This window comes from Peromyscus eremicus, chromosome 1 (genome assembly GCF_949786415.1).
Source record: "Peromyscus eremicus chromosome 1, PerEre_H2_v1, whole genome shotgun sequence".
Lineage (NCBI taxonomy): Eukaryota > Metazoa > Chordata > Mammalia > Rodentia > Cricetidae > Peromyscus > Peromyscus eremicus.
The window spans coordinates 52147964-52160215 of record NC_081416.1 but is presented as its reverse complement, the minus strand read 5'-3'; the positions used below and the strand labels follow the sequence as shown (position 1 = coordinate 52160215).

The window sequence follows — 12252 nt, the reverse complement described above, 5'->3', positions numbered from 1 at the left end:
GCAAGGCTATACACTATGGGAAGCTACTGGTTACTCTTAAAGAGTTGAGGGGAGCAGAGGGATGGTTCAGCGTTTAAGAGCACTAACTGCTCTTCCAGAGGACCTGGGTTCAATTCCCAGCACCCGAATGGCAGCTGACAACTGTAATTCCAAGATCTGACACCCTCAAACAGAAATATATGCAGGTAAAACCAATTAGCATAAAATGCCAGAATGGTTGATTTCTAGTAGCAAGGAGTTGGATATGAAGTTACTGGTGGGATCTGGTGTCACACCTGTAATCCCAGATAGTATCATCTTTGGCTACATAGCAAATCCAAAACCACGGAAGACTGATGCACACAAAAGGAACTGTGGTTGTATCTTAGCTGTGTCATCTGACAATTCATACATGGGTTATTCCCACTCAAAGCACTAGGGCATTTTGCCGCATGTGCACTAATGAACAGTGGTATTTTTTTTTTTTTAATTTATTTAACAGCATGTATGACTGCAGGCCAGAAGAGGGCACCAGATCTCATTATAGATGGTTGTCAGCCACCATGTGGTTGCTGGGAATTGAACTCAGGACCTCTAGAAGAGCAGTCAGTGCTCTTAACCTCTGAGCTATCTCTCCAGCCCAAACAGTGGTATTTTTAAAAGCACTCTGGCTTCATTATAATTCACTTTGTGTTCTTGACACACTTTTGTGTGCTTTTCTAGAGCATCATGGGAAGAAATAAGGAAGATCCTGTCCCCTATGGCAGGCAGGCAAAAAGTGTCACCTTATCCTTACTACATGTATATGCCAGCCATTTCATTCTTTTTTTGTTTGTTCCTCAATACAGGATTTCCTCTGTGTAGCCCTAGCTGTCTTGGAACTCATTCTGTAGACCAGATTAAAGCCTTTGCCTCCACTGCCTGGCTTTTATTGGGGTTACTTAACGGAAGCAGAAATGACTAAAAGATAACATTACCAAAAGCCCACACCACCACAGTTGATCCCTTACAAAAGCTGGGACCCTGGAAATCATTTGCACAACTTGCAGGCAGTTCAACCAACCGAAGAGGGTTGGGGATTTAGCTCAGTGGTAGAGCGCTTGCCTAGCAAGCACAAGGCCCTGGGTTCCTTCCTCAGCTCTGAGATTAAAAAAACAAAAACAACAAACCGAAGAGTTTCTCTTCCAGCCAGTTACACTTGCCTAAGTGTCTCTCAGTAGTCTTTACTGCTTATGTAAGCTTGGTGGGGAAGAGGACTAGGACATCTGGTCAGTTTTAGGGACTTCTGAAGTTTCAGAGTTGTTTACTTTTTGAGTCTTAAAGAGCTTCCCTTCCATCCCAGGTGGTGGCACATGCCTTTAATCCCAGCACTTGCAGCTGGATCTGGGCAGGTGGCAGCCTTGAAGAAAGCAGAGGCAAGTAGACCTCTGAGTTCAAGGCCAGCCTGCTCAACAGAGCTAGTTCCAGGACAGCCAGGGCTACACAAAGAAACCCTATCAAAACAAAAAACTTTTAGTCAGAAAATTGGCTTTGACACAAAGACAAGCCTTTATTTCTTTTCTTTTTTTTTTTTTTTTTTTTTTTGTTTGTTTTTCGAGACAGGGTTTCTCTGTGTAGCTTTGCACCTTTCCTGGAACTCACTTGGTAGTCCAGGCTGGCCTCGAACTCACAGAGATCTGCCTGGCTCTGCCTCCCGAGTGCTGGGATTAAAGGCGTGCGCCACCACCGCCCGGCAAGCCTTTATTTCTAACCCAGGTTAAGAGTTAGAACTAGGTTCCCAACTCAGTTATATTAATGTAGTTTCTGAGGAAATAGGGACTGAAGACTTTTCTAAGCCAGGATTTGATAGCTTTTGCAATACAGGCAGGCTTTGACTTATTGGGAAAAAAATCACTTCAATTTACAGGCAGGCTTTGACTTGTTGGGGAAAAAATCGCTTCAATTTACCTACTGGGATTGAGAGTGTAGCTCTGTGGCAGGGACTTGCCTACCTTGAGAGTACTTGTACCTGCAAAGAATGCTGAACCTTAAGAACACCAGAGGGAGAGGCAGTAGGGAGTAGGACCTCAAGACCCAGCACGGTCTACATAATGAACCCTTTATTTTTTTTTTTTTTTTTTTTTTTTTTTTTTTTTTTTTTTTTTGGTTTTTTTGAGACAGGGTTTCTCTGTGTAGCTTTGTGCCTGTCCTGGAACTCGCTCTGTAGACCAGGCTGGCCTCGAACTCACAGAGATCCGCCTGGCTCTGCCTCCCGAGTGCTGGGATTAAAGGCGTGCGCCACCACTGCCCGGCTTGAGCCCTTTCTTATATCAAACCAATAACAACAAAGTCGGGGGGAGGCAGGGGCAGAAGGAAGCTGGGGGAATGAATGATAAGGGTAACTTCCCAGGAGGTTCTGACTGGACATAAATGCCACACTGTAGCAGGAACCTTAAAATGTCTTATTAATAAAAATAAACCTGAGGCCAGTTATTGGGGTGAATGCTGGAAGATCAGAGAAGCAGAACAAGCCACAGCTTCCTCACCTTGCCAATTCCTCAGCTGATCCTGTTTCCTCAGACTGGAAGCCTCTGAGTCCTCATCCAGAATGAATCTCAGCTGAACAGTTGCTCAAAGCCTAAAAGCTTAACCAGCCAAATGCTTCTAGTTTCTGATCCTCACGCCTTATATACCTTTCTGCTTTCTACCACCACTCCCTGGGATTAAAGGCTCACTTTCTGGGATTAAAGGCGTGAGTCACCATGCTTGGTTGTATCCTTGAACACAAGAATTTCTGCCTCTGGAATACTAGGATTAAAGGCGTGTGCTACCACTGCCTATCCTCTATGTTTGATATTGTGGCTATTCTGTCTCTGACCCTAGATAAGTTTATTAGCTTGCACAATATTTTGGGGAACACAATACCACCACATTTCCCCGTTTTTTTGTCTAAAATTTAAAAAGTTTATAACTAATACAAGAAAAATTATATCCAATAAGTATGTACAATATACAGTCAAGATTACATTAACGATGTCTAGTCCATTAACATTTGACAGATTCAGACAAAAAACTCCATTAATACATAACACTGTCCAGTCCAGTAACATTTGATAAATTCAGACAAAAAAAATTTCATTACTTATCCTATTTAAAACAAGTAGTTCCTTTTTAAAAGTAGATTCAAGTTGGGCTGTGGTGGTGCACACCTTTAATCCCAGCACTGGGAGGCAGAGGCAGGCAGATCTTTGTGAGTTCGAGGCTAGCCTGGTCTACAGAGCGAGATCCAGGATAGGCTCTAAAGCTACACAGAGAAACCCTGTCTCAAAAAAACAAAAAAAAAAAAAAAAAAAAAAAAAAGTAGATTCAAAAATTGACCTTTTTATCTTATCATATTCACCACACTTCAGTGTTCTCTCTTTTTTTTTTTTTTTTTTTTTTTTTTTTTTTAGTTTTTTGAGACAGGGTTTCTCTGTGTAGCTTTGCGCCTTTCCTGGAGCTCACTTGGTAGCCCAGGCTGGCCTCGAACTCACAGAGATCCGCCTGGCTCTGCCTCCCGAGTGCTGGGATTAAAGGCGTGCGCCACCACCGCCCGGCACTTCAGTGTTCTCAATGCTCACATCTTCTGCACTGTTTATCCATTTTTTTTTCCGCCCAGACATTGTTTCTCTGTGTAGCCCTGCCCGTCCTGGATCTCGCTCTGTAGACCAGGCTGGCCTTGAACTCAAAGATCCATCTGCCTCTGCCTCCCGAATGCTGGGATTAAAGGCATGTGCCATCACCTCCGGCCTGTTTATCCATTTTTAACAATAGAGGCGACAGGAGCCTAAGAACCAAGCTTTGGTCCACCATGTCGGGAGCTGGCAAGCAGGATCACCGCACAGTTCTTTGGACTCCTAAACCTGAGCCCTGAATCTGTGCCATGTCCTCTAGCTATACAGAGGAAGTCATTCAGTATTTAGGTGCCCACTGGGGACCCCCCCCCCAACTTCATAAAAGAGACTAACGGAACAAGCTGGAAAGAAAAGAAATCACGAGGGCATTGCGATTACGAAGTGTGTGGACCAGTTTCCAGAATGTTAAGGAGGGGTAGGTGGGATTATGCAAACACACTGAGCGTGCAAACAACACAGACAGTGAGGACACTTTTAAAGCACTATTTCCCAAAAATATACACTCCTGGTGTGTAGTATGAATTTTGAAACATTGACTTAAAAAATAACTATATATCTGAGAATAATTAAAGCATCAGGCCTTATGAAACACCACAACTACAGAAGCAAAAGAAAAGCTGCAGTTACGGTGCGACCTCCCCTGGGAAGGATACATGGGTTCAAAATGAAAGCACTAAGTAGAAGAGTTTTTGAAAAACTGGAAACTTGTTCTTTTACTGTAGCTCTCTTCCCAGTCTAGTAAGATGCTGGTTAGAATGTAGGGTTTTTTTTGTTGTTGTTGTTTGTTTGTTTGTTTGTTTGGTTGGTTGGTTTTTCGAGACAGGGTTTCTCTGTGTAGCTTTAGAGCCTATCCTGGAACTCACTTAGTAGTCCAGGCTGGCCTCGAACTCACAGAGATCCACCTGGCTCTGCCTCCCGAGTGCTGGGATTAAAGGCGTGTGCCACCACCGCCTGGCTTAGAATGTAGTTTTACTTCAGGCCTTTTGCTGCGAAGCTTGTCATTATCTCTCAGACTTAGGTTTTTCAGAGTTTTATTGTTAGTTAGTCTATGATTCCCAGTTTCTTGTTTAGAGGGCTGTTAGGGTTTTTTTCTATCTTTAAAGCTTTGCACCATATATTTGGGAGAACCTCTAACACACACATTTTTTTAAAAAAAGATTTATTGTGTACACAGATGTATTCTGCATGCCAGAAGAAGGCACCAGACCTCATTATAGATGGTTGTGAGCCACCATGTGGTTGTTGGGAATTGAACTCAGGACCTCTGGAAGAGCAACCAGTGCTCTTAACCCCTGAGTCATCTCTCAAGCCCAACACACACACTTTTTTGAGACAGGGTCTCAGTTTCAGTCCTCACTATGTAGCCCAGACTGGCTCAATCTTTTGAGAATTGGAATTACAGGTGTGTGCCACCACACTTGACTTAGAGAAATGTTTTCTATTAACCTTGCAAATTTGTATTTTCCAATGTAGAGTTTTTTTTTTTTTTTCTATTATGAAGTCTCTATTTGAGCAAATAAAAATGACAACCTGGACTCTACTTTTCAAAACACACCTAAATAGATTGACAATTTCACTTTCCATCCTTAGTTTTCATTTATAGTCAAGAATGAAGTCACGAACCTCACTAATGAGTCATGCCAGGCAGTGGTGGCGCACGTCTTTAATTCCAGTACTCTGGGAGCAGAGACAGGTAGATCTCTGTGAGTTCAAGAGGCCAGCTTGGTCTACAAAGCAAATCCACTACAGCCTGGGCTGTTACACAAAGAAACCCTGTCTCAGAAAAAAAAAATAATAATAAAATAATAGTAATAATAATAATAATAACGAGTCATGGGGCTGGAGAGATGGCTCAGAGGTTAAGAGCACTGCTTGCTCTTCCAAAGGTCCTGAGTTCAATTCCCACCAACCACATGGGTGGCTAACAACCATCTGTAATGATGGCCTGCAGGGATACCTGCAGACAGGACACTGTATACATAATAAATAAATAAATAAATAAATAAATAAATAAATAAATAAATAAAAAAGACGTGACAGTGGCTTGTCCCTTTGTCTTTCTGATTTTATAGCATTTATCCCAATATCTGACTCCGAGTTTTTTATTAAAAGACCTTTTAAGCCGGGCGGTGGTGGCGCACGCCTTTAATCCCAGCACTCGGGAGGTAGAGGCAGGTGGATCTTTGTGAGTTCGAGGCTAGCCTGGTCTACAGAGCGAGATCCAGGAAAGGCGCAAAAAAGCTACACAGAGAAACCCTGTCTCGAAAAACAAAACAAAACAAAAAAATAAAATAAATAAAAATAAAAGACCTTTTAAAGATCGTGTTACAAGCCTGTCCTGTTTGTGGTTTGTTGCTGTTGTTTTGTTTTTGCATAAAGCTAAAACAAGGTGGGACTGGCAGAGTTTCTGTGATTACTACATTTCATGCTTCCAGGAATGGCGCTGTCCAAGATGAGCGTGTTTGAAACTAGCCTGTAATTCCCAGCTACTGTGAGGCTGAGTCAGGACTATAAAGTCAAAGCCCGCCTAGATTACAAAGTGGGTTCATGGCTAACCTGGGTTAAAAAAAAAAAAAAAAAAAAAAAAGCGGGCCTGAGTTATATCTGCAGGGCTTGCGAAATCCTAGGGTTAATAACACCAGTGCTCCTCCAAACTTTGTTTTTTGTGGGTTTTTGTTTGTTTTTTTGTTTTTGAGACAGGGTCTCACTGTGTAGCCCTAGCTGGCATGGAACCCACAGAGATGCATCTGCCTCTGCCTCCGGAGTGCTCAGATGAAAGACCCTTTTGAAGGCGGGGGAGGAGGGAGAGAGGGAGGGAAACGAGAGAGACAAGACAGAGAGATAGAGACCGACCGACCCACTGGTTCCGTGTTGTCAAGTTTGAATCCGGCGTCCGGCGTCCCCTGATGATGCAGGTGGTGGCGCGCCGGAAGTGCGAGCCATCGGCGGGTCTGCGATGGCGGCCGCCTCTGCGCGATGGAACCATGTGTGGGTCGGCACCGAGACTGGGATTCTGAAAGGTGAGTGTCTGAGTTGTTCGTCCGAAGGTGTAGGGGTCGCTTGTCACCCCAGCGTGACTGACGTCCTTGTCCCTCAGGGGTGAACCTTCAGCGGAAACATGCGTCAAACTTCACGCCATCTGGACAGCCGCGGCGCGAGGAGGCGGTGAATGCTCTGTGCTGGGGTGGAGGTGACGAGACCCAGGTGAGTGGCCACTGGCCCGGCCGGAGCTAGGAGACGGGCCCGGCTGCCTTGCTTTTCTCCCATCCTCCCCTTCTCTGCTGGCAGATCTTGGTGGGCTGCGCGGACAGGACCGTAAGACACTTTAACACCGAGGAGGGTACATTCCAGAGCCAGAGATACTGCCCAGGCGGGGAGGGCACGTTCCGAGGTCTCGCCCAGGCCGATGGGTAAGAACCATACCTTAGCTCACGTCACAGGAAGAGTGTTGAGGCTCCCTTGGGTGAAGTGGATACTGAAGTTAAACCCTTAGATGATACAGCCTCTGGGATGAGTGATTGCAAACAGCGTTCTTGCCTTCATTCATTCCTCTAACATGCATTTATCGGAAAGTTGCTGAATGCCAGTTATCAGGGGAAAGTACAAGGGTTTAACTTGTGCCTTCATATGTGCCTTCATAAAGTTTGCATCCAAGAGTTTTTGTCCTGGTGCCTTTATAAAGTTCTGTGCAAGTAATTTCATGCTTTTAGGTAGTGATTGACAAAAACCAATAAGATAATGAAGCTTCCAAAGTGATGGCTAGGTAGGAAGATTCACCTAGGTTAATAACCTAGGTGCAGCTTCTCTAGATCCAAGAAGAGAGAAGGCTGCTTTGGTAATTCAACAGATGAACTCCAGAAAGGATATGCAGAAGATGGAATTTTGAACTGGATCTTGAAGTACAATACTAATCTTCACAGAGAAAAGACAAGGACATTCTAAAAAGAAGACACTAGCTGATTAGAGACTGAGGTTTAAGGGACTGAAAGGCTTTATGCACAGACAGATAGCATTTGGAGGTTGAAGTCAGGGAAGCATCATTATACATGTAAGTTTGGCTTTGCATTTGATTGAGGTTAAATGGAAAAGCCTTTTTTCTTTTTTTTTTTTTGGTTGTTGTTCTTTTGTTTGTGTGGTTTTTTTTTGTTTGTTTTGTTTTCCAAGACAAGTTTTTTTTATGTAACAGTCCTGGCTGTCCTGGAACTTACTCTGTAGCCCAAGCTGGCCTTGAACTCACAGAGATCTGCCTGCCTCTGCCTCCTGAGTGCTGGGATTAAAGGTGTTTGTCACTGCCACCCGGCTGGAAAGGGCTTTTCTACTAAGTTGAGATTTCATAGATAATTGAGAATTGGGTTTTCAATGGGAAGTGTCATGGACTGAGCTCTGAGCCTGTAAGAGTGAGGAATATTAGAGATGCTGTTTGCCACTGCCCAGGCAAGCAATATAGAGCTCAAATCTAGGTAGGCAGATGTCAGGAAGAACATAGGTTCAGGCTATCCAGAGCCTGGGAAAAGGTGTGGGCTTCTTGGGAAGAGGTTTATGTTATTTTTGTTTGGTTTGGGTTTGTTTTGTTTGTTTGTTTTTGAGAAAGGGTCTCATATAGCCAGACTGACTTTGGATTCCTGGTCCCCCCCTTTACTTCCCATGCCCTTTACAGGTAGGTATGAACCACTAAACCTGGTTTACACTTTTTAAAATCCTAGTGTTTCTTCCTTTGATTGCAGCACCCTTATCACATGTGTGGATTCTGGGATCCTTAGAGTCTGGTGTGATAATGACAAGGAAGCATCATCTGACCCTGTAAGGTTCACCTGCTCTACTGGTTGGAGAGGGTGGGAGCCAGGGTAGGGATCCAATGGGGAATTTGGTAGATGAGAGATTAGGGACTAAGGACTCTTGAACTGACTCATCTCTGGTTCTCTTCAGCTCTTGGAACTGAAGGTGGGTCCTGGAGTGTGTAGGATGCGCCAAGACCCAGCACATACCCATGTGGTTGCCACGTGTGGGAAAGAGAATGTTTTGAAAGTATGGGACTTACAGAGGTCTGAGCAGCCTGTGTTCAGGGCCAAGAATGTAAGTGATGAGGGGTAGGGGATGCTTTGTCTGAGGTTGGGAGAAATGGAGGCCGCTGACTGTGATTGGGGCCTAGATGGGCTTTGGGGGATGGAGGAGTGAAGGAGCAGGTCAAGCTTACCAACACCGTGTGTCCCATATGTCCCTCCACACCAGGTGCGGAATGATTGGCTGGATCTACGGGTTCCTATTTGGGACCAGGATATACAGTTCCTCCCTGGGTCACAGAAGCTTGTTACATGCACAGGGTACCACCAGGTGAGGCTCTTTTGCTTACTCCTGGATTGAAATAGCTTCCTAGAAAAGAACCTGTGTCTCCTGGCAGACTAGGTTCCCATGGTGTCTTACCGTCTTCTCTCCTGGGCTCTCAAAGCAGCTCATACTTCCTCAGCTGGTCAAGCCCCTCAGCTGGTCAAGCCCATGGCTGAGCCAATGACTTTTCCTTTACTGCATTCTAGGATGAAATTCTTGAACTCTAACTTTCTCTGTCTCCTACCGAGAAGGGAAAGCAAAGGGAGTACTCCTTTCACACTAGGTTCCACAGGGAACAGATGTGGGTGGGAAATCAGGTTGGCTGTCAAAACAATTATATAGTCTTCCCACCTAGTACCAACCAGGCTCATGAGATTTGACAAGATTGGGCATATTCTGGATGGCATGGTCAGAGAAAGAACTTTGTAGTCCTCATGTAGTTTAGTTTGCTTTGAGGACCCCTTTCTGTTTCAGCTCGACCAGTTTTGGGTGAGGGCTTGGCTAGGGATCTTTGTGGCTTATTTCATTTGAAGTTCTGAGACTCAGGCGGGGTTGGGTCACTATTTGCCATTTTTAAAGTCCTTCACATTAAAGTCTGATTTAGGGTACTAGGCCTTTGCTCACAACATATGAAGAGCTCCCCACTCCTCCCCTGGTAAGGCTAAGCTTTCCTGCTTGAAATCTACCACCTTCTAGCTTTGGTGCAGTCTGCTTTTCTGTTCCTCCACTACCATTAGATAGGCATATGAGGAACAAAATGTTTACATGTTCTCGAACATAGACATCTGCCCTCAGCCTGTGCTCATGCTCCTAAGCATTCCTTCCCCCAACATCCTGAGATGAGATGAAGTACATACCTCGAATGAGAAAGTTTCTCTGAGGGGGCAGTCATGTCAGGCATAGTGGTGCACCCCTTTAATCCCACTTTAATCCCAGCACTGGGAAGGCAGATGCAGGTGGGTCTCTGTGAGTTCGAGGCCAGCCTGGTCTACAAAGCAAGTTCCAGGACAGCCAGAGCTACACAGAGAAACCCTGTCTTGGCGGGGGTGGGGGGTGGGGGGGGTGGTGATATTAAATAAGATTAAGCAGTCTTCAGAAGGATAATGATAGATATGAAGATACTGGGGGCCAGTGTAGTTAAGGATACTCTTGTGATACCTCAGTCTTCCCTCTAGGTTCGTGTCTATGATCCAGTCTCTCCCCAGCGCCGGCCAGTCCTAGAGGCCACCTATGGAGAGTACCCACTGACAGCCATGACCCTTACTCCTGAGGGCAAGTGAGTGTTGAGGGGCAGGGGAAATGCTCTGGAATGACTCCAGATGTACTGAGCCCCCTCTCTGGTCTCCTCCATAGTTCTGTCATCGTAGGGAACACTCATGGGCAGCTAGCAGAAATTGATTTTCGACAAGGTGAGTGGATGATGGGTTGCTTGAGAGGGGGAGGGGACAGAGAAGGTAGTGCAGGGAGTCACCGATCCCTGGCAGTGCCACATTCATTCCCTCACCAAAAACTGTGACCTTGGACTAGTTCTTTGGACCCTGTGTCTTTGTTTCCTCACCTGTAATCTGGAATATCACTGGTAACTCCTGTTTCTACGGTATTTTGAGGATTAAGTCATGAAACATAAGTGGTTTGAACAGTAACTAAAGTGAATGTTCATTGGCTAGGTAGCTAGCACTGACGCCTCCACCCTTCTCCAGGGCGTCTGCTGGGCTGTCTGAAGGGGCTGGCAGGCAGTGTCCGTGGGCTGCAGTGCCACCCTTCCAAGCCCCTATTAGCCTCCTGTGGCTTGGACAGAGTCTTGAGGATACACAGGATCCGAAATCCACGTGGGCTAGAGCATAAGGTGAGAGCCCAACCCTCCAGCATTCACCCTCTCTTAACATCTTTTACTGGAGCCTCTCCCCAGCCCTGTGCCCCACGTTCAAGTTTCTCTCTCAGCTTGTCTGGACTCAAGACCCATTTTATTTTAACAGGTTTATCTCAAGTCTCAACTGAACTGCCTCCTCCTGTCAGGCAGGGATAACTGGGAGGTGAGCTACTAGTTAGGTGTGGGAATTTGGGAGCCAAAGGCATGATGGCAACGAATTCTCTGTGGAGAGAATGGGAGACAGTAGAACATAGACCAGGGCTGTCTCTTTACTGTAAACTTAATTTCCCTGAGGGATGCTCAAGCCTTTATAGCCTTATTGCCAAGGATGAGGTACTCCAGAACATGGCATTGGTTTCTGGATCAAAGTACTGGTTGTCCAGAGGAATTATTTTTCTGCTAGTCTCTTTCCTTGTCCCTGATTCCTGAGTGTCCTTCTCACTCATCAGGATGAGCCCCAAGAGCCTCAAGAGCCCAACATGGTACCCCCAGAAGACACAGAGACAGATGAACTTTGGGCATCTTTGGAGGCAGCTGCCAAGCGGAAGCTTCCCGATTTGGATCAGACACAAGAGACTCTCCAAACAAGAAGAAAGAAAAAGAAGCGGCCTGGATCTACTAGTCCTTGAGGACCCTTGTTTATTTTGTTAATAAACAGCCCAACTGCACACAGAGATCCTGAACCTTTTGTGATGGGAGAAAGGAGAGGTGGCTTGTGGGTGGGAGGGGTTCCCTTACCCAAGCCCTGACGTCACAAAAGCTGGGCCCAGAGCTAAGCAGGCTGGGGAGGGTGGCAGAGTCCTGCGCCTTTCGGGGCCATGGGCTGCTGTCAGGACAAGGACCATCAGACCTCTGATGAGCAAGCAAGGGAAGAAGGGAACGAGGAAGGTAGGAAAAGTAGGACTAGACTCAAAAAAAGGGAACAGGGAGCGGGAGCGGGAGAGGGAAGTGCCCAAAAGGGACTGCCCCAAGAGGTTGGACTAGAGAGAGCAGAACTAAACTGAGTGGCCTCCTGGCCCTTGCAGGCAACGAAGTCGATTTGGACAACACAGGCCGCCGCAAACAAAGATCTAACGAAAGTCTTCTGATCACCGTGCTGTGGCGCAGGCTATCCATGTTCAGCCGTCGGGGGTCATCACGATCAGGCAAGAGGTTCTCAGAACAGACTCAAAAGCAGGACAGTGAGATCCAGGAGCGCAAACGTGAGGGAAGCCACAAGGAACCAGAAAAGGGCTGACTCCAGCCCCGTTCTCATCCTCCCCAGCATCCAGAGAATAAAATTAATATTGTGGATCTGCCAAAAACACTCATCGCCCTGCTTCCAGTTCTGTAAGCTCAGGGACCGCCACGGGCTCTTTAAGGCTCCTTTGGCCCAACCCCTTGGGATCTGTTTCGGCTCCTCAGGGGCGGGGCCACGGCGGCAGC

The 12252-nt window shown here is 46.0% G+C and overlaps 2 protein-coding genes across 2 annotated transcripts; both read left to right on the top strand.

Moving 5' to 3' along the window:
• Positions 1–6540: 6540 nt before the first annotated feature.
• Positions 6541–11491, top strand: Wdr74 (WD repeat domain 74). The gene is made up of 11 exons (XM_059261435.1): positions 6541–6652; positions 6730–6836; positions 6921–7042; positions 8357–8432; positions 8559–8705; positions 8862–8963; positions 10133–10233; positions 10311–10366; positions 10658–10803; positions 10934–10990; positions 11277–11491. The coding sequence occupies exons 1-11, from the start codon at positions 6589–6591 to the stop codon at positions 11454–11456; spliced, it is 1158 nt and encodes a 385-aa protein (XP_059117418.1). The 5' UTR covers positions 6541–6588; the 3' UTR covers positions 11457–11491.
• Positions 11492–11562: 71 nt separating this feature from the next.
• Tex54 (testis expressed 54) lies at positions 11563–12133 on the top strand. Its single transcript, XM_059261485.1, has 2 exons — positions 11563–11715; positions 11853–12133. The coding sequence occupies exons 1-2, from the start codon at positions 11646–11648 to the stop codon at positions 12062–12064; spliced, it is 282 nt and encodes a 93-aa protein (XP_059117468.1). The 5' UTR covers positions 11563–11645; the 3' UTR covers positions 12065–12133.
• The last annotated feature ends 119 nt before the right edge of the window (positions 12134–12252 follow it).